At 36.7% G+C, this 22,692-nt stretch overlaps 2 protein-coding genes and 1 long non-coding RNA gene across 3 annotated transcripts; 1 reads left to right on the plus strand and 2 right to left on the minus strand.

Annotated features, from left to right (window-relative positions):
• Positions 1-278: 278 nt before the first annotated feature.
• Positions 279-14,877, minus strand: LOC143460323 (dynein axonemal assembly factor 9-like). Its single transcript, XM_076957785.1, has 26 exons — positions 14,703-14,877; positions 12,449-13,249; positions 12,274-12,357; positions 11,953-12,030; positions 11,243-11,271; positions 10,868-10,995; positions 9,962-10,173; positions 9,378-9,600; positions 8,078-8,257; positions 7,713-7,801; positions 7,333-7,527; positions 7,010-7,164; positions 6,680-6,762; positions 6,442-6,544; positions 5,996-6,246; positions 5,606-5,813; positions 5,290-5,417; positions 4,509-4,664; positions 4,051-4,142; positions 3,677-3,887; positions 3,119-3,294; positions 2,726-2,907; positions 1,811-1,937; positions 1,421-1,565; positions 960-1,066; positions 279-687 (listed from the first exon to the last, which is right to left on the minus strand). Exons 2-26 carry the CDS (start codon positions 12,511-12,513, stop codon positions 594-596), a joined length of 3,501 nt encoding a protein of 1,166 aa, XP_076813900.1. The 5' UTR covers positions 12,514-13,249; positions 14,703-14,877; the 3' UTR covers positions 279-593.
• Positions 14,878-15,156: 279 nt separating this feature from the next.
• Positions 15,157-20,357, plus strand: LOC143460345 (uncharacterized). Its single transcript, XR_013117865.1, has 4 exons — positions 15,157-15,265; positions 18,157-18,308; positions 18,855-19,238; positions 20,326-20,357. It is a non-coding gene; the product is annotated as an uncharacterized LOC143460345 (long non-coding RNA).
• LOC143460334 (isocitrate dehydrogenase [NAD] subunit beta, mitochondrial-like) lies at positions 15,859-20,394 on the minus strand. Its single transcript, XM_076957803.1, has 12 exons — positions 20,234-20,394; positions 19,127-19,195; positions 18,847-18,939; positions 18,584-18,716; positions 18,369-18,432; positions 18,166-18,298; positions 17,955-18,088; positions 17,678-17,780; positions 16,684-16,830; positions 16,519-16,613; positions 16,303-16,363; positions 15,859-16,123 (listed from the first exon to the last, which is right to left on the minus strand). Exons 1-12 carry the CDS (start codon positions 20,273-20,275, stop codon positions 16,043-16,045), a joined length of 1,155 nt encoding a protein of 384 aa, XP_076813918.1. The 5' UTR covers positions 20,276-20,394; the 3' UTR covers positions 15,859-16,042.
• Positions 20,395-22,692: the final 2,298 nt, after the last annotated feature.

Raw genomic sequence — 22,692 nt, forward strand, 5'->3', positions numbered from 1 at the left:
CGAATAAAGCGGTTGTCCGGGTTATCCGGTGTCCGAATTAAGCGGATTCGACTGTATACGTTTTTACTTCGGGCATTGGAACGTAGTTTGAATTAATTCGTTGGTAAATCATTTCCTTAACTGTTTTTAACCAAGCCGAACAAAAAATTTCGCCTTCGCATGGTTTGTTTGTCGAAGTTGCGTCATAAACCACAAGAGCTGTTCGTTCTACAGTTTCGGTTTTCACAAACAAACCCATAATATGACATCATATATCATATAGATATCAATAGAGTGTCTAGCTTGTAAGCTGGTAATATTTTATTCCAAAACTACGGTCTAGAAATATAAAATTATAAGCAGCAATAAAGATGTAAAGCTCTACAAAAATAATAACTGTAAAAAACTTGTAAAAACACAGTAAACTCAACAGCGAAATAGTAGGGTTTGGAGGTACAAAATTAAGGCACAGTTTCTTAAAATTCAAATTACAGCTGAATGTATAAAAATTACAGAATCGGCCAAAGCATGAGAACCAGTTAGCTTAGGATGGCAATCATTGAAGAGATTGGTCGGATTGCGTTGAAAATGAATGACGTTGTATGGTGATGACGTCAATCAAAGAGGTCGGCGATGTTTTGTTCTTCTATCTTCTTGTTGTACAAGTCGATTTGCTCATTCTCGGACTTGAGATAGTCTTGAATTATCCTGGTTTGTGACGTAACAAATACTCGATTATGATGAAGCCGATAATTTTATAAAATTATTAGGTAATAAGCTTAGTTAAATAATAATTTGAGTAGCTTTTGATCAATTTTCAACTTGTGTAAACTACGTATGTTTACAATGACGATTACTGAAATCAAAACTGTAGTTCGAGTAAACATCGGTAGGTTGTCCAACATAAACAATTAAATATATCAGAATATTTTCTTTGTTATCTACTCTACCTTCATCATAATGATAGTATTATTACTTACTCTTCCATGCACGGATGTTCGTAGGATCTCGAGTTGTCCAGTAAGCTGCAATACTGGGTGCCGTTGAAGAAGACGCCTTCTGGGAGGGGATCGTTTTGATGCTGGGTCTGGACAACAAATGACGACGGGTTCACAACTCGAAATCAGTTTGTTTGTAAGGTTAGGTTTGTATATATACTATAGGTTATAGGTTTGTTTGTTGTTCAGTTTTCAAACCTTGCTATCTTATTTTGAATTCGAGGTGACTGTATTAGGATGAGTAACGGGCATAGTATGCATGCTAGTATGTGTACATGCACGCATCGCATGCATCAGCTTGCATGCCAAGTGTAGACGTATGCTTCTGTCTAATGTGCTGACATTACTTGGACGTCTATTGATTACGTCAACAATATTGAACGTATATTGAAAGTTAGAAATTATAAAATGTAATCAATATGAATTCAGAGTATTAACTGTACCTGCAAAGTTTTCCTTTCCGCCATAGAGATAGTCGCTCGGGTGCGGTGGTTCTTCCTGGTTGGCTTCTGACGTCCGCACTTTCTCAGCCAATCACGTAAGCTCTGCTCTGATAGGCCGACGCCGTAGAAATGAAGATGGTAGGGGCTGTGTGGAGTGAACAGGATTTTATCACAGCGTTGGAAACGCTCATGGAGAGATGGAATGATTTGATTTTATGGGAACTTTTTTCGCGCCGTTTTAGTCTTTTTGTTACATTTTTAGCAAAATTACTTGATTTTTTAGCAAAAACCACAAGTTTAATTAACAAACATTCAAAAATATTTGCTGCTTTAAATAAACATATTTGATGAGATCATAAAGATAGGTGTAACAACTTCTATTATATCTACCGAGATGTAGCAGCATTCTTTGCTTTCGGTGGGGCTGGGGCTTTAACTTGGGTCTGGGGTCTCGCTTCAATAACCAAGCTACTCGTTCTGGTCACGAAACTGACGTCATTATCCTGGTCCGTTGATTCTGGTCAAAACAATGATTTGTGACGTGAGAATACGGAAAATTGAGTTGGTCGGCAACACACTCGCCAGTTTAGTGGTAAATATGCAGAGATTGTCACTGGCATTAAGGACGACTGAGACTCGGGGGTTCCCAAACTTAGTATTTCTTACACCCCTAAAAACATTTGATGTGTTGTCGCACCCCTTGCTTTCATGTGATGCAGCTATCAAATAACAAAACTTAAATACTTTGGGATCCTAAGAATTGCCTTTCACTGGGTTCCCTTAAGGAGGTGTCAAAGACCTAAAACTAAGATACCGGTATGTTTGATTTTATTGGACGTCCTACGTATGGCTTTAAAAAACATGTTTAGACCAATTAGAAGGCAGCATGGTTGGTGTTGTTTTCTAGCCTGGGAATTACCCTAGCAGTTAGTGTGCTTCAATGTCCCAGGTCGCGTGCAGAATCAGGGTAAAAATTAGCATGAGAGTAGCTAAAATTGGATTTTTTACGCCAAAAATTCTAGTGTTTATTTTGTGCCTCTGTCAAAAAAGTTTGAATCATGGTTTTTTGATGGCATTTTATGGAATGTCAGTCCAAAGCATATTAAATTGACTTGGCAAAACTTCAGAGAGCCCCATGCAGGATTTTTCAAGTAATCGGTCTTTTAGTAAATTCACTGTATTATAAAACAAACAAAGATTACGCCACCTTAAAAGGTTATCTCGGGCTACTTGGCTAGGAACCTCAGTTTCAAACCTTAACAAAGTTCAACCATCATTATCTGAACGTTTTGAATGATCGCTCACCAGTGAACGCGAGCACTCCTTGAACCATGTATACGTTGCCGGTGTACGGGTGGCCTGTCATCGCGTGCTTCAACGCGCGGAGTCTGGCGCTGAACGACCCCTTTAAGAGCGGTTGCGAGAATTCGAGCATGACATCTTGTATCTTGATCGACGACGATCCAGTCATGTAACTGCCGTTCCACCTGGTTGCAACCGCGGAAACATTATGACGTAACCAACAAACAATTACGTCACCGTAATGGACGAAGCGAGTTAAAATTAAAACATGAAATATTTAGTTAGCTGATTTTTAGTGACTACGTTTGCTCATAAACACCCAATGTGATCCCAAATGTGATCGTTTCGTCACAATAACACATACGTGACATCACAAATGAAGCAGAAATAACTCACAAGCCGGGCATGGCGAGGTGCCGGGTGATGACGTTTCTCGGGGCCTGAAACGAGTCTTCGCTCAGGACGAGATCAAAGTCACCGGTGCGTGACGTACGACCTTTAGAGGCGAGCATGAAGGCCGCTCCTGGATTGACGAGTCGGATGAGGGTTTGCATCGAAGCAAGGCTCTCATCCTAGTGAATAATTGCGAGGTATAAGGTGCAGTATGACAGACCGCTAACAGGGTTAAATAGACTGAGCGTTTCCATATAAATCGACATCTCGGGTTAGCGGCGAAACCTGAAGGAATGGCGTTAAGCCAAGCCAGGTGGAATTAAAGTGAGAAACAAGTTACTGATTGCGATTGGAAACAACCGATTGCCAAAGTTATCAAAAGACCAAAGCAATTAATCGTTTGAAAAGTGCAATTTGGGCGATACCATTAACAAAACGCCAAAAAAATCGGTCAAGAATCCTAATACGCGGTCAAGATCAACCCAGTGCTGGGGATAGGAACCTGTAAGACTAAACAACCGCCACAAACTACAGGTAGCACCGGCCACAATACAAACCCACCTTGATGTCTTCATGAGTTCCAGTGAAAGCGACACAAGTGGCGAGACCGGCGGCACATTGTTCTAGAACTTTCGGCAAGATTCTTTTGTGTTCAACGAAGCATGAAAGCGGGTCAATGCACACCGTCACAGCACCGATGTACATGCGCCCTCGAGTGGAAGGATCGCGATGGTTTAGAATGCTTGATACGACGTCGGCAATGTCAAAAAACCTGGAAAATCCAAAAACATTTAAAAAAAAAAAAAAATCCATGCGAATTTAAAACGAAAAATCTTAACTCAAATGTTAATCATTACAATTTTAATCATTATCTAAAGTTTTTTATTTTATTTCAATTCCTTTTGTCCTATTGTAACAACAAATAAAAAACTGACCCCGTGACCTCTACAATGATCCGAAGACGTTTCGACGCAGCAGCGCCAGGTCGGGTCGCTCGTCTCTTGGAAACGAACTCGGTAAGCTGTCTCTGCGCAAGGAACGTCAATATGTTTGCTTTCATATCATCTGAACATAGTTAAGTGTTCGCCGCAATCACGTCAGTGACTGCTTGAGCGGGAACCAAGGCAGTTGAGCTATTGCGTCCATTCATTTAACCCAATGTTCGCAGCTATACCGTTTGAAGAACGCACTACAATGTACATGCTTAGTGCTTATACTTTATAATGAGTAGTTTCATTTTACAAAGCAGACTACATAAGAGGCTTTTTTTTCTAATAATGGATTACAACTCGCAATTTCTCTCCCAAATCCACTCGTGCTGTCTTAACTTGCGTTTTCACAAAAACATCACCATGTTTCAAGCGAATAATCTCACAGATATCACGCGGCCCACCTGCAGATGGTCGACGTCAGTGGCGGCGGCGTCCCCATCCTTTGACTTGACTTTGACCACCACCCACCTTACCCTCTCCCGGTTGAGGGCGATCAAGGACGAACAGAGCCGGTCACCATGGCAACCGGGAATCCCTGCCACTATACTCACACAGACCTGAGAGAAAAGGTGAGAATAAAAGAGAAGTTTTTACAAATGGCTGCATGGGAAGAGGTGTTGTGTCGAAGCAGGTGTGATTTCTTTAACGATTCAACGGGTTACCGAATAAGGGAGTGCTGAAGGCAGAATTAAAGTGCAAAGTTTATGAAAACAGCAACAAAGCTTTATTATGTATTGGATTAGTTTGCTCGCAAAGTGCGCGGTGTTTATCCGTTGTTGTGTTTCTGACGTAAGCACAGCGTTCAATAAATTAATCTGGAATGCGCTCCCATCGTCGTCACACGCTCTACAACCCAATATAAGACATAATAAAGGGATGGCACCGAACGCAATGGCAACCATTTTACCATGACGTCAGCGGCCGTTTAGCGGGGCAAAGATATTTTTTTAACTAAGGTTTAAATTGGGCTTATGCTAATTTTCCTCAAGTTGTAACCACGAGTGTTTGTGCGCTTTTCTTCACTCATGTTTTGCGAAAAGTCTACAGGAAGTCGGTTATGACATAATGGCAAAGTTCAAGGGATGACTCACCGGAATTCTTAATTCTATCACAATAACAACAACAAGCAAGCAAAGGCACATTGGGCTGGCATAGTGGCAGCAAACGCAGCATAGGAGTCACCTTGTCGGTTTTTTCCTTTGGGGAAATCTCGTTAAGTAAGCCTTTATCGTCCACCATCAAGGAAGCGTCTGGAGCCGGAATTGCTTCTCCTCCTGTCACGAAGCTTACACCGAAATGTTTCATGAAATCTGAGCAATTATGTAGGGTCATAAGCGCCAATCGGTTTTAAGTATATCAAAAAACAGTTTTAAGTCCAAACAAAACTCCTGCAACAACACAAAAGCATAATACAACCACAATAGGTATACAGCACACACAAAAAATTGAATAACTAAAAAAGTTACTTAATAATAGAGCCACAGTTAACAACAATCACCTGTTAGCTGCGGTTGAAGAGAATAAGTTGACTTTGTTAATTTGCTTGACCTGGCTTCACTGCCAGACCTGTGACTTATCCCAGCGTGCCACATGTAGTTCGACTGCACTTCGTCATAACTGCGGATTAAACTTCCATCAAATCTGCCAATGGATTCAAATTTAAGGTGTTCCCCCTTGGTTGAAAGTCTTTCTAAATATGGTATTGCCTGAAAAAATAAAACACCTCTTTGGTAAGTTTGCTACAAAGTAGAGTATTAACTACCGGCATCTTCCGTACACGTACATCGCTGCAAATGATAGTAACTTTGGAAAACTGTATAATTATAATAATATATTATTTTAAAGAAACAAGAATCCTTTCAAATGCAAGATTCAATGCAAACATTACCTTGCTGATCAATGCTTTAGAAGCTGACAATTGAGGAAAGAAGGCCAAAGCCAAAGATGTTCTGTGGATTGGACGAAGATATTTTGGCAAGATATCGTCTTGTCTTAGTTTCAATTGAAGCAATTGAACTGCATTTGGAAGTCCGGTGTCGTAATATAAATAACTCCCAATTGAAGATGCTTTGATAGTAAATGGTGGAGCATTTATTGGAACCAAGACCACTGACCCATCACCATAAAGCTTCAGGAGACCTGATAAAAAGTCAACTTTCAACTTTCAACTTAATGGTATACATATAGCACGATAAAGTGGCTAAAACGTAAAAAGACTTTTGTCCATTTACAAAGCGTATTTAAAGCAACATTTGCCATTTTCAATACATGCAATAAGAGAATATTTTAATTTATACTGCGTCAAAGTTGTCTGGTTAAAAGTTAGTAACTAACATTCAGCTTTAGGATCAACAAGAGATGAACTGGAACAGATGAAGACCGAATCACATTTCACCACAAGATTTTCGTCGAGCGCATTGTCACAATCACGCCTTGTCTATAATTATTTTATCAATATTACAATGATATTTAATTATAAACTTTAGTAATTTTGTTAACCATGCTGAGGTTTATCTTTTTAGATACCATAAGTTAAGAAAATTTTTAATATGCCAAGCACGTTCAGCTTCACCTTCCACTCGACATATTTCGGCACTCCTGCAGTGAGGATGATGTGCTTCCAATGCTTGCTCATGGCATCACCATTCTCAACCTCTAAACAATTCATATTACAAGGCATTGTCACTTTGTCTTACTCACAAAGTGGCTTAGACAACGTTAATAACGAATGTAGAATAGTAAACAGTTAAATGTGAAACCGCTATAATACATATTAATACAACATGCAGGCTAAACCAAAAATTTTCACTTTGCCACTTTTTCGATAATTTTGAATGAAAAGTTTAACATGTTACAATGCGTAATTTCTATGATTGAAAAAATTGTTGTTGAAACGCTTTACCGTCATTCATTGCTTGAATGTGGGAGTCAATGAAGGTGTCACTGTAACTCACGTTCCCCAGAATTCCCTCACCACTAGTACTTTTGATTGACGTGATCGACACTGTGATTTTCTTTATGTAACAAGACATATTATCCGACTTCAATGTAACCAATCTGTAAATGAAGAGATATAATTTGTTTGATTGAAAAAACGTTTGAAAATTGGTTAACTGCATTTTGCTGTGAAGCAACTAACAAGGCAAGGCAATTTCTCACTGAAAGCAGAAAGCATAGAAACACGAGCCGGAAAGATTTGAGTAACATTGTTCCCCTCATACGTACTTTGCAGAGTTGTTGTAGACCTCAACAGTAAACTCATGAGCGCCGCTGTGTGGAAGGTGTGCACAAGCGGAGGCGACAACTCGCTGGGCGGCAGATCGAGCATCGGTTTCACTGAAATTTTTACAATATTGCCAGATAGCCGAGTGACATGCATCCACACAAGCAGTATAAAGACCGACCAGAAGTTCAAAGTCTCTGAAAATTTGTAAGACAAAATTACAACGGAACTTTAAATCGATTGCTAGCTGATCTCGACAACAATTTAGGGGCTAATGTGGCGAGTAAAATTTTAACATGACAAATAGGACTTTTTTCTTGTTATGCAAATTCATATTCTACTGAATAGATGTTTTATTGTGGACAAAAATGAAAAATTTCACCTCATTATGTCTGATCGTTGTGTATCTGGCTGAATGAAGTAGGTCCTGGTACATGATATTGGCCTCCTGGGAGCAGCAGAACGAATGACCTTGCAAGGAAATCTTTTATTATTTTCCAACAACAAAATACATAATAATACATTATCACATTAATACATTTTAATACAATATCTTTTGCTAAACATTGATGATGTCATTCATTTTGCAAAGTGGTGACAAACCATTTGATATTATTATAATGTTAACCAAGAAATAAGTTCAGTAAGCAATATAAAAACAAACGTGCACAAAGCTTCAACTAGCTGGGTAAACAACAAAATTAAACATTTCATTTAAGCCAACAGCGTTTCAAAAGCATTGCATACCATATGAAGAGCACTACCATTGACACCACTATCTCTCAATGTGGAATCCAATAAGCTTCCAGCTGTTGTCTTGTCCAGAGTTTGTTTGCCGAACTGCACAAAGGGTTGTCGACTTTGATCAAGTTCTTGTTGTGAAGACAGAGTAGATAGTCGGCCGTGACTGTAATAGCTTCTTAAAGGCTGCAAATACAATTTCACTCAAAATGTAAAGCTCATATTATGACAGGATTCTGATCTGTACCTAGCAATGTGTCTATAATCCTTATCCATATGTACGAATACAAAAAATATGTTTAGCGTAGTAGTAATGTAATTGTGCAGGTGCATATGGTGCAAGATAGTTTTACTCTAGAACATATTTCTGGACAATTTGAAATATTCCCATCAAGAAAAAAACACTAAAAAAGTCCATGCACTATGCTGCTAGATAATAAACCATCTTAAACTTAATACGAGCATGAAATAAGCACTAAATGTGTGTTGAGTGAGAGCATCATCATGCACAGAGCCTACACAAGGACTGGTCTTCAATCCCTGGGGAGTCACTGTATATGGGAATGCTAATGTCATAAAGACGCTGTGCAACCTGGCAAGTCAACTGCAAGTCTGGCTGACATGAACACTCCCATATTGTCTACATCGAAGCTGCCCTTTATAAGTTTGGTTGCTAAATAGCAGAAATGTTTGCTGCTTGTTAGGTACATGGCTATCTGATTCGTATTATATTGTTTATATTTTACCATTGACTGTGTGGGGGGAGAAAGGTATGGTGCTAACCTCGTTGGAAACTGGCCTGAGAAGAAATACGTTCACAAACAATCAATTATTCTAACAACACTGGAAAACGCTGAGTCTGATGAGAAAATTTTCCTCGAGAATTGTCCTTACTGTTTCACATGATTCCTTAAACTGGGTCTATTTAAAATTTCACATATGGGAAATTCTATATTTTTGCACTTTATAATCTTCAATTTCTCGCCATGAAATGAAACAAGCCTCTAAATGTGTTGACAGACATCTCCAGCATATTCAGTGACACAAAGCATTTGCAGATAGTCTTTGCCAATACAAAGTGTCACTGTAGGAGCGGGAGATAAAATTTGACTATAAAACATATCTATTCTGTCATCTACACAATCCTTGTTTGCAAAGCCAAATTATTCTTATTTATGATATAATTGCTGATATAATGTTTCTTTCAATCAAAGACTACCTCACAAAACACTCCAGAAACATTACTTTGTTGCTACAACTACAGCTAAGTCTTTTCTGAGTAGATTGCATCATCGTCACATCATACCTCTAAAACTTGCTTTGCAGTGACTTCCATATCAGCCATTTTCGCCTTTTCAAAATCAGAAGTGCCTGAAACTGTGCTTATTGCCTCCCTCCAGTGGCGTTCAAACAGGGGAAGGGATTTTATGAGGATTTGTTCGAGATCCGCCGGATCGCACTGCTCGTATATCGAGAGAAGCTGATTGCGAACGTTGCTCACTTCAAATCTCATCGTAAAAAATCCACCTCTAGAGTATGTGACAAATATTCGTGAACATGGAAACAAATCAGTAAAAAAACAAACTTCTTACTTTCATTTTACATGCGTCAGGTATATACTTTAGTTTGCAAGACAAGTTGTTTTATGCTTGCAATAAGAACATGACAAGCAAGCACACATCTATAACAGTTACCAGCATAAAGATTACAAATCTAAGCAAACATATTATATAATTCCAGACTTGCAAACACCACTAGCATTTGACGGTGTATTCATAAGAGAATATAGTACTGCAAACGCATATTGTGGTAAATACTTTCATGCGATCAAAACCATCATCAGCCCATATGCGGTGAGTGGTTGATAAAAATTTCTGACAATCATCTCACCCTCCCATTCCTTCCAAGGCATAAGATTGCACCAACGGCCACTTTTCAATCGCAAATTTGTCAAAATTCGAAGGCGACTGAAGGTGATGAGCAATTCCCAGGCTTCGAGTGGCCCAGTAAGGAATCCCGATGTGAGTTGATGAACTTACCATGGCCACAAAACTCCTGATTTTAAATTCTTCCTTTTCTTCTTGATGGTCATCTTTGTCCTTCTGTGGAAAAGATGCTTGCACTCAAACTAACTCACTCGATTAGCGCAAGTTAAGCAAAAATCCGGGGACCGATAAATCTACAGTTTTAATCTACATCTACACTGTAAAGAAAGAAATATTGAATTCAGAGAAAACAAAAAATACCGCATAGACTTGCATTGCGCTTAACATAACAATGCAGACAATGTTAACTGTCAAAGTCTGGCATTGTGTTAGACCAAACAAGAAAGTTGAAAGAAAAGATCAAAACTGCACCAATGAGTTAATCCAGAGAGATGAAAGATAGTAGAGCCATTAGTGGTGAATTTTTTTGACACAATTGCTTTTTAGCTGACAAAAGTTTACACGCCACCACCCAAGCATGACTAACTGAGGTTAGCACCAGATCAAGCAGAAACTTGAAAAAACTTCATGGTAAAATACCAGTCATAAATCACCATTTACAAGCATTATCGTTACTTTAGCAGCCTATTTACAGCACATATATCTTTGCAGTTTTAGTATTAAATATATCGCATTCTCATATATTGACATGGTTCTGACCTGGCAAGTGGTTATAAAAAACTTGTTTATGCTGCATAACTGTAAAGTCTTTATATTTCGTAATATTAATACAGTGGGAATAAATACCAACGCATAAAACTACAACAAGAAGATTTTGATTTTAGAAAAGATTTAGCATTAATTTGCTCACTTGGTCTAGATCAGGCCAACAATGCACTTCAAGATTTCTCCAATGGGCAATGTACGGCAGAAGATAACTGTAAAGCACGCCACTGCAGTATACCGCCACTGATGTTGCTCGTATTAGTATCACAACATCTAAAACCAAAAGCACTTATTGATAAAGTTTTATTCAATTTAAGGTTGAAAATCAAATGCTGTACCCATATTGGTCGAAATGTATTTAATAGTATCAATAGAATAAGCCACGGTGGGCATTTATAATATAAATATAATATAAAAGTTATTTGATTGCTATTGTGATTGACAATACAAAATGAAACATATGCATATATAAATATTAGTAACAATAGAACTGTGAACAACAATAAAGAATTGTGCATACCATCTAGATCTTCTTCAGGAATTCCAGACCTGCAATAGTAATAATGCAATATCAAGAAATCAGAAATAAAGAATCTCATTCATTATTATTTGCAAAACATTGCTTTTCAATTATTATCATCATGCAAGCACCAAAAGCCACGTATATACTAACTACAACAACTGAAATAACACTGAACCGAACGTAGGTTAACGTTAACCTTTCGTTATTTACAACACCTCAATTTTTTTAAATAGTTGCAAAACATTTATAACCTTCAGGCATTAAGGTAAGAGTTTGAAAAGCGAAAAGACCGAAGTCTCTTATCAAACCAGTTAAACCACTTTCACACACAAGAAGTGCTCATTCAAGCCATTAAATTACAACTTGCCAAGCTTTTACTAACAAAACATGACCACAAGGCAACCATGAATTTATACAATATGATATTTAAGTGAATTTTGTAAGCTGTGAACATGTATTCTAACCGGCATACAGTATTTTTGCTTGAGATTTAAAATAAGAATTCTGCTACACATGTGCTGCCATAACATAATTATATATATATATATATATATATATGCTGATAAGCTAACTAGAAAACTCATACAGGAATTGTTATAAATAAAAAATAGGGTTTAAATGAAACACACCTCTTATTGACAATAAAATTAAAATACTAAACTAATACTATAAGTATAATTTTCAAGAAAGAAGTTTTGTTAACTTACTCTTCCAGTTGGGAAAGTCTGAGATCATAAAAACCGAAGAGTAGATAATTGGCGAGTTCTCTGCAGCCTTCATTATATCTGTACAAACAAACACTGACTTGAAAACTTGTGCACAATAACAGTGGTTTTGTGTGCACTTTAAAAACAACATTAATATAGACAACATTTAGGCGTTAGAAACTATTGCTATGGTAAATTTTTTTACGCTATTTGTTAAAATTTGAAGGCTATCCAACCCTAAACTGAGCTAAGGTGCATGTAGCCAATATGCAGTCAATGCTAGAATAAACAACTAATAATGTCAAAAAACATGGTTTATACCTGCTGTCAATTCCTAATATAAGCAGTATTGTGTCGATGCCATCAGAAGTAAGCAGGTCTTGAATGCATTTCAGTCTCTTGGAGCTGAAACAAAATGTATGAACACGTTCATAAAAATAATTGACTTGGAAATGAAAACTCTAAAAATTTAACTATAGATATCAACCCAATTTACCTAACGTGGGGTGAAAATGCTTGTAACTGTATGCTCCGTTTGGCAGACGACGGCTTCTTTTTCATGATAAAAATTAAATGATGCAACCCTAATTTACATACTGGAGAATAAAGAAATATATATCATGTGCGAAAAATTTTCTGTAAACAAGATAGTTTGTGTTTTGCTGTGTAACCCCTTTAGACATATGGCAAAATTTTGAACCAACATTATATATAAACTTCTACTGAAACGAGGTTTAACTAACTTACTTTAACTAACACTAACTTTGTTTCCTTAACAAACAGTACAATACATTGGAGAAATAGTGTTCAAAAAAGAAGCGATTCAAAGTAGATAGTGTGTGAGAAAAGGCTAGATACCAGTTAATGGTACTGCAATACAACAGACATTTCAACACGAAGATTCCCTATCCAATAACAAAACTTTGCATAGAAGTTAGCCTACTAGTCATAGCAAGCAAATGTCTGTGACATTTCATAAGTTCTGAAACATATCAGTGGTATCTTCAACTTGAGGCTTAATAAAATCTTGATGTTGCTTCAAAATGTTTTTAGATTTATCGTTTCCATCGTTTTTAGGTTCATTTTTCAATACCAACTCCTTGACTGCATCATAGCTTGCATTGGTGGCATCAACCTTCTTGTGGTGTTCAATGTTTTTACGCAAACTTGTCATGACTGTCTTTCCAATCAACTTGGAATGGTTTGGTTTCGTCACTTTGAAAACGTTAGTTGATCGCTTCTTAGTAGTCTTAGAGTTACCACTTTTCGCTTTCTTTTTTGCCATTGTGAAATAAACCTGAAGGAGAAAATATCTTTAAACACATATTATATAAAGTGAAGAATTGGTTTATACACTCATAGACCAAACAAAAGCCCTAATACAAGTAGCAAGAACAGAAAAACAACATGTTACACATATCTTGTTTGAACACTTTGTACCGAACTAGTCCAGCAATTTTGTCCCAGACTGCTAAGTTTGAAAAGTGCATGTGAAATATGCATAACTTTGCTTAGTATATAAAATACATGTATATATAGCAGTCACAGAATGTTAACAGCCTCGATCTTATGATAAGCTAAATTGGAAAGAATGTCAGATAATAATGTGTAGGGTTGGACAAGACGTAACTCACTTGATATTAACTTTCATGGGATTAAGTTGCACACTTTAGATGGCTTACTGGGCATTTATATAAAATTTAAGGGCATTTAATCACGTTTTGGATGCACTATATATTTTTATATGTTTTAACAGAATGTAGATGTAGACTACAGATTATATAGGGGCGAAGTGTTAAAACTCGTGTAACGCCTAGTGTATTCTGAGGTGTCTTGAACTTACAAAAGTCTTGTTAACAACTGTAAAGTTTGTCCTCTGCACATTACATAGGAAACATGTTCTCCATCAAATTTTTATATTGCATAATTATAAACAGAATAACTAATATTTTTTGAAGAATTCATTAATTCAATGTTTGCCAGGCAAAACTAAAGCTTTACATTTTGGTTCATCTCCAAAAATGTCCAGCTACTAAAGCATAGCAGCACAGGTAGACAGGACAGCAGCCAAAGTGAGAGATACAGCACATGAACGCACAAAACTTATTTAAGTATGAATGTGCACACGTTCATCTGTCAGTATATTCATGTTGGTTTATTATACGCAAACAAGAGATAGCAGGTGATATACCAGTACCAATGATGTTTTATTTATATCCAATATGTGTATATAAAGGCGATCCAGACTCAAAACTATGGCAGTTTGTAACCAAAATTTATGATGTTTTTCAGAGACCTGGCAACCTGAGAAGACATGTTAGGCCTATACCCGAAATTTAATTGTTTGCTAATTTATAACAAACTGCAGTGTTCAAATATCTAAATATGCCTCGATTGTTTATCATAAATCAGCGTCAATATGAAAAGGCTCGGCCTGAACGTTGGTAAGTTTTGTGCTTGTGGCGTTCAGTTGATCTTGAACACTAGGCTAGGCCTGTAGTTATTAAAGATGAAAGGCTAATAGGCCTACTCCTTAACCATAGTTTACAAGAACGTTACTGATGTTATAAACTTCATTCGACAAATTTTGTAGCATTGCATTTTAGTTACAAAATTAGCCTAGGCTATTTCAAAAGCCTAAGATATTCGTCCTCATCCTACAGCTATCCCGGTAGCATCAATTTTAATGTGATCTGAATTTGTTACTGCTTAATCTCACAGCGCAAGAAATAACAAAATTCAATACAAACCTTCCACGTGTCGAAGTAATGCTTCAGGTGATTCTAACAAGTCCACGTGCCGACGTTTGCGTAATTTCTACCTCGATTCAAATCAAGCTGACTAAACAGGTCCACCCTTATGATGAGGACCACGAACGTACAAACAGTTTACAGCGGATACACTTTGTGCTTCAATAAGTTTATAATGGAAAATGTAACTTGAAATTAAAACATTTTATATCATCGCACTAGCTTTACAGCGGAGTGCGTAAATATTTTTTGAAAACAATGATAACCATTTCGCCATTGTTAATTCATCGATACTTTTCATAATGCTCGAAGTATAATTATAACTTTCGTATTTACAAACTTAGCGCTTCCACAGGGAAACCAACGATATAAAGAATAAAGTTCTTTATATCGTTGGTGAAACTGTACAAATTTAAATAAGATACAGGTTTTTATTTGTGGACAGCAAGAAAAACAAGACCATCCTGTAAAACTTTGGTTCGCAGAGGGTCATTTTTGTTGTTTTACTTGTCAGATGCCAGTTGCATCGCTGTGTTGTTGGAAATAAGGCTCTGGAACCGGATGTAAGTAGTACTGAGTGAACACTGATTGGTTTTTGCTTTATTATTTATAGTGCTATGATGAGACATAGTAGGTAAATATATACCTGACCGAAGATCTAAACGTCTATCTACACTCTACAGTATGTCAAAACCAAGGATTTTATCGTTTTTTTTCTCCTTTTTACAGAAGCAATTTATGCAAAGCAAATTTACCGAGAGACAGTCTAAGGACTTTTAACAATCGTCAGTCAACTTACTCCTTCGGCGTCCTTTAGTTTAGGCTTAACAAACCTCTGCGAATTAAATTTACCTAAGGTTAAGTTTGGCTGATCTACAGTAAAATCGAGGCTAATTGTCAAACAACTTACCAATCAAACAAGTTAATAACGATCTGCAATTTACAGGTTTTTACAAACTTTCTACTTAGGAAATCCTACAAAAGCGACTTGTTTCTCCTTTTTTGTGAGATCATTGTTTATCGCCATCACGCCCAGTAATTTTTCTCTTGTAACTTGTTTACCTTATCAGAATAAATTCTTTTAAAGGCTATCACCCTACCTGAAAAGACTAGCTTCATGTGCTTTTTAGCAAAATGCAAAAGTAAAAACAAAAGCTTTTAGCTCAAACGCCTTCTTTTAACATAAATATACCAACTTAGACAAAACAATAAAAACATAAGAAAGGAACTGCAATGTGTGCGGCATGTGTAGACAGAAGCTGAAGTGAATATACAGAGAAATGAATAAAGCGTATGATTTTTACATACTAATAAATAAATCCTGCAAACATGATAGTAGTTTAGGCTTTTCCCAAGTTATTGATAATAGCGTTGGTAAACTCTGTAGTAGTGGCGTATCCCTTCAAATCTGTTGTTTTAACCTGAAAGTGGTTGAAGGTAAAATAGATGAAGAAAAAATAAATGCAATAGCGCAACCAGATTCTTACAAACAATTCTCCTACCATTTTCAATTAAAAACAAAATTCCTTAGACTAATTAAATTATTAGCAATCGCAATGAACCATTGTTGCAATGGCATGTTTGCAATTGAATTATTTACCTTTCCTTCTCGTAATACTTTTAGCAGTGAACTTTCAACAAGCTTGGCATGGCTTGAAAGGCTGAAAAAATTATTTCACCGGTTTCTTTAATTTTTTTGCTTATGGAAACTTTCAATATTAATCAATAAAGATAAATTCCTTCAGTGTAGTTAAAGAAAAGTTAAATATAACAGACGTCACATCAATGTATGTAATAATGGTACAGTATAGCTCACTTCATATGGTACAACATATTTTTGGAGCACATCAGTATGGCTGTGGGATTTGCGATATTTCTACCCACAGCTTGAGCAAAAGGATGTCGAGCTCCCTAAAAAGAGAAGTTAATTTCCACCTTGTTGTAAAATTGTAGAAAGTTGGCTGATTTGGATCATACTTACACTTTCAAAAACGACGCATTCGGGGCTGTAACTTTCACCCGGTACAACACCTGCCCCGCCAACTAACCCCGCTGCAAGGTTATCGATAATGTTTCCATAAAGATTTGGCATGACCATCACATCAAATTGAGATGGATGCGAAGTCAGCTAACAAGCATATAGTTCAAGGGTCAAGTTATGTTTGTACAGGGCAGAGGAAAAGCTCAAACCTCATTAAAAAGTTTTTTAATTGTGAATACATTGGAGAAAGTTTATTACATCTCCCACGCTTCAAACCATGCTTATCAATTGCATACTTGCAAATAGTGCATCATCTATACAGTCGACTCCGCTTAATTCGGACACTTTGGTTCCGCTCACTTTTGGCCGAATTAAGCGGAGAAACGGCTTTGTCCGAATTAAGCGGAAAATCAATTGTTCGTTTCATGGTCATGCATAAAGGCAAAAAACGCATTTAAAATACTGTAGTGTTAGGTAAAAAATGAATGGCAGCTGCGCTATACTGCAGTAACTGGCACTGATCGCATAAAACGTCTTCGTTTACTTTAGTGAGCAATTTCACTTTTTGTGCTAAACTTTTCTGTACAATTTTGTCCTACAAGATGGACGCAATTGTACCGAAGTAAAAGCGACTATAAAGCTGGCACGGCGTTATATGAGTTCATTGTCGATTGTTACTGCATGGATCGTCATTGTTTCACCATAATCACTCATAATGCAATTGAATCTTGTCTTAAAACGAACGAAGTACTGTTTATTGTGTCATAACCTAACGATGGAATTGCGAACCTGTGTCCGAATTAAGCGGAGAATTGTCCGAATTAACAGGAGTTTTTTACGTTCAATTTTTACTTTTGTTCCGTTCCCGAGCATTTTGGCCGAATAAAGCGGTTGTCCGGGTTATCCGGTGTCCGAATTAAGCGGATTCGACTGTATACTGTTCAATATTTGACATAATTGGGCACGTCCTCAAACAAATTAGTCAGTGATGTACCTGCATGCACGTATTATCCACAATCATCGATTCAAATTTTATCTTTGGATAAAGTTTTGAAATCTTACGACATGAATCAAGAAACATCCCATCGGCTAGTTTCCTGCAAAATGTTAGGGATTGTGACTAATTACTGTATGAAAGCTTTCTGCTTTAAAACATTTAAAAGGGAACCAATGACATACAATTTACAAGATTTTACTCTTCATTATGTGAACGACATAATTTTTATTTGAAATATATTTATCTAAATATTACTCCTTGTCAAATTGCTTACATGATGTTGGCTTTGTGTATTGCGGTTACTTTTTGACGGTCGTGTTTCATAGCATAATCAAACGCAAATTTTGCGATCCTCTCAGATTTTGCTCTAGTTATTATTTTCAATGACTCAATGACTCCAGGTACACTCTGTAAAATGACAAGAAATCATACAAAAATCAGGGGAAATTGTTTTTTTTTATCATTTATGTTTCTAGAAATTTCACCTCGTGTTCCAAAGCACTGTATTCCCCTTCAGTTTGTTCACGAATGACAACAATATCCAATTCACCATGACGTGTTTTGATACCCGGCAGACTTCTTACACGAACAACGTTAGCATAAAGGTCAAGTTTCTTCCTGAGCAGAAGTAAGCCCTTACAACAGTTTGCAATGAAAGAAAAAGAGGTGATGAAAATTATGCACATACCTGATCTGCATGTTGACACTCTGCAATTCTCCCAAGTCAAACCATGTTGGTGTGGTTAAGATTCCTGGTCATTTAATAACAATTATCAAAAAATATCTGTGACATGTACCAGGAAAGATCATAAAAAATCTCGAAAACAACAACATTTAACCCCCCTTTAAAACCAGTAAGAAATCATAAAAAATTGTTTGATATATACACATAGGTACTTGTACCTTTAATGGCAACTTTGTTTCTGGTGACTGATGCAATCATTTCTTCTATTTTCTCATCAGAACAACGGTCTTGCACTTCGCTTATCCAAAATTCTTCAAAATGGATTGGCACATCAGCAGCATTAAAAATTTGCTGAAAACAAGACATGAAAAGTGTTATAGCATTTTGAGTCTATTGCAATCTTTGTTCATGAAACATCAAACAATTATGCAAGAAGTTTCAAAGATTAGTTAGTCATTAATTCATAATAACTCTTAATTACTTTAACAGAATTCATGAGTTCTGGTCCAATGCCATCTCCAGGAATCATTGTAACTCGGAACTTGTCCGACACTTCTGCAGCTGTTGACATTTTCTGAAACAGAAATACTTTGCAAGTGACATTAGTGCATTGCATGTTTTCTTAGCCACATACCATATATCTATGTCTGCAAGGCAACCAATAGCTTACAGAACGGTCTACATTTTCTACGTTGTGTAGATACGGCACTCTGAAATTAAAATATTATCCATAGCTATCCAAATTCGAAACAGCATCTTACCTGAGCAAATAATGTCTGTGGCAGACGAGTTTGTGATGTCAACACCGACGAACATGCTGGAAAAGCCCGCTGAAATTCAAACCAACAATAAAGAATACAGCGAGCACAATAAGTACTAAATTCACTAACTACAGAGCAAATTAGATTTCTTTTTGCATAGCAAAGCTTACATCATTGTTTAAACAAATGCACATGCTGGCATGGTACCCCCAATTTTATAAAATGTCCTGCTTATAGAAGCTGAACAGACTGCTGCATTTGGCATAAGCACACTCAATATAGTTTCCTACAACTCATTTTCTACTTAAGGCACATGATTTTGCATAACGCTTTTTGTGCACCATTCAGAAGCAGAGAAAATTATAATCAAGTGATTTTGAGGCCTACAGGTCAGAAAAACTGATAAAGCCTATTTTTCTATTATTTTGAATACACTTTCCTTTTATCTTCTGAATGATACCAAAAGATACTAACGATACTACCACAATTTTGCACTGAACAATTGCCCTGGACAAAACTTTTGTGCATTTAATTTTAAATTCAATCAGAAATTGAATTTGTCAGATTCTGTAATTGCACACATCATACATTCTAGCATTTTTGGGCAGCTGTAATTGCGATTTTTGGTTATTTAGCGCACACAAGATCTTGTTGAAAACGGTCAAATTCTAGTCAACAGTCTGAGAAGCTGAGCCAGCGAGGATAATGGATCAATGTCACGAAAACAAAGTTCTCAATGAAGACAGAATTCCATTTATTTATTCACATACAATAAAATAAACGCTCCACCTATAGTCTTCTCTGCTAGTCTATTAAAGTTAAAAAACCACAACAAAATGTAATTACTGTATAGGCCAAGCGCTCTTGGGCTCGCCAAACAACCAAAAATAACAAGTGCGGTGCACAAAAAATGCTCAGACGCAATGAAAGTGGGCAATTTCACAGTACTGCTATCCATTACATTAAGTGCAAAATAACGCACCTTAAGTGGAGCACTGAAGCTGTATGGTGTACGGGTATGCCAAACTCTGCAGTGTGGCCCTAGTGTATAAGCCTTATAAGGTAACTATAAGGTATACTATAAGGTAACCAATCAAGAATGTTTACCTGAGTCGCTAGAAATGCAAACCTTCTTGCAACTCCTGCCATAACACAACTTGCAGCAAAAACGAAAGGATAAAGAATCAATTAATTTCCAGCGAAACCAAGCTTGCTTGAAGATGACAGAGCGCAGTACCAACTACCAAGCTAACACACAGAGGTTGCCATGCGGAATGTCCTTCATGTACTGTACAATCCTTTACTTTCGTACTCACTTGGTGCCGCAATTGTGACTTGATAAAACATCTATGACATAAAGAATGTAAGATTATTTGTAAAAGATTTGTTTTCATGTGCTTTGTTTTAGCAACGGCGAGTCTCTTGGATATGGGTTTCACTACTTCTTCCTTTTTACATGCATTAATTATTATCAATTACTTTGCATACTGCTGCTATCTCCAAAGTAACTTAAACAAACCTCTTATTTGAAACCGCTATACCGCAGTAAAGTGTTTTCATTCATTTTGCACCTAACAGACAAAAAGTTTATTGATGGGGGATTACTTAAGCTAAGATTAATAAGCAAATCTCTCCGAAAGAGGTAGGTATAAAATCAATACAGGTTTTAAGATCATTAGTTCTTAACCTGCTGCATATTTACCCCTACATTTCAATTTCATTTATCAATAGGATAAATTTGCGATTATAATGCTGTAGTTACAAATAACATCTCCACCGACAAAAAATAAATTGATGTTGTCTGAACCGTGTTAAACAAATTTTAAAGTAAAATTTAAATAAAAAAACAGGGTACAGTTTGGCACTCTTAAGGTTAACTTTATATTTTTCGACACGAGCTTTCGCAAGCATAAGCTTGCTTCTTAAGGTGTAGGCTACTGTGAACTGTGAAAAACATTTTCATCGTACGAAACAAAAATAAATTGGAAGCGTTAAGTTTTGTTATTAGTCATTTATTTAGTTGTAGTATTTGAAAAGGTTCATTGTTTTACCGAAATCATCCTTTTGAAGGTTTGTAACCTTGAAACAGTAGGTAGTCCTATATACATGCGTATGTCTATTGTGTTGGGGTAAAGTTTTTGTGGTGGTAAATACGACGAAAACGGTCAAAAACCATTAATTAGATCAAATGTCGTTGTAATGAAAACAAATTTGTTAATATTCCAATGGAATTATTATAGATTTGATTCTGTACCAGTAATTCGTTTCAATCCCACGTTGGTTATCAACATATCAACCAAGATAACCTCAAACCAGAGGTATATAAACTACAGTATATCGATAGTTTATACATCGCTACTCAAAGGGGGTGTCTACAATACATAGCGAGGTGTTAATAGTAACAACCTTACCATTCCATTATTTGCTACACAGTAGTTGACTTTAAAGACGCCTCTAACCTTTGGGCAGAACCAGTTTTAGCAAACCGGAAGTCTAGAATATTAACCTCAGGATAAACTCGAAATTGTTGCGTTACACGAATGGGATAAACGAAGAGATGACAAAATTAGATTCGCTTCAAATCGTGTTTTGTATTTTTTTTAAGATGTAATAACACTTTTCGTCACGCTTGAGCTGTCTTTATGTTGTGTGCACCAGAAGTTGCCGTATTTGGTAAGTTCCGAAAACCCAGACCAGAGAAATTTATCGTGAAGATAAACTCCAATTTGTTGCGTTATAGGCTACAGCAATGAGATAAACAAAGGGCTGGGAGAATTAGATCCGCCTTAAATGGGGTGTTGTATCATTATGATGTAATAAGGTAATAACACTTTTCGTCACGCCTGAGTTCGTTTCAATATTGTGTTCACCGGGTGTTGCCGTATTTGGTAAGTTCCGGAAGAACCAGCCATAAAAGGGTTTGGTGGAGATGCTAGGTTTGAAAGTAAACAGTGTGACTGTTACATCACACAAGTAACTATCAACTGTTCGTTTTAGTTAAGAAGTTAGCCTGTAGAATGGCGATTTGTTTGATACCGCCGCTCAACGGCGTTTTTCAACCTTTTTATGGTACTGTAAACAATATCCTAGGCTGGTGTCTAGCTTATATAATCAACATACGGCGGTGCGGGACATAGCCTATCCTGATTGTAGGCCATGCAGGCGCCATGAAGCTGTAGCCTACTAAAGTCAAAAAGTAAAGGTGAAGCACTGGCCAGTAAAATGGCGAAATCAGAGACCAGCGTAGTATGTGAACAGAACACACTGACGTTTTTTTTCTTTCTTCATGTTTATAAGCTACAAAACAAATTTGACATGAGAACAAATTAGGGTTGAGCTGTTTTATAAGCTCTTTTAACTAAACAACTCAGCCCCATGCAAACTTACTGTATTAATAAACTAGACTTTAAAATGGTCTTTCTTTATTGAACGATTTTTGTATATGATTCAATGGTTGTTCTTTTAATCATTTTGTTTTGTCCCATCATGGAATACATCTTTTTATTATCTATTTTTTTTATAGTAGTTTTTATAGTGGTACTGAATTATTGTTGCATTACATTGAA

Source organism: Clavelina lepadiformis, chromosome 5, assembly GCF_947623445.1.
Source record: "Clavelina lepadiformis chromosome 5, kaClaLepa1.1, whole genome shotgun sequence".
Taxonomy (NCBI): domain Eukaryota; kingdom Metazoa; phylum Chordata; class Ascidiacea; order Aplousobranchia; family Clavelinidae; genus Clavelina; species Clavelina lepadiformis.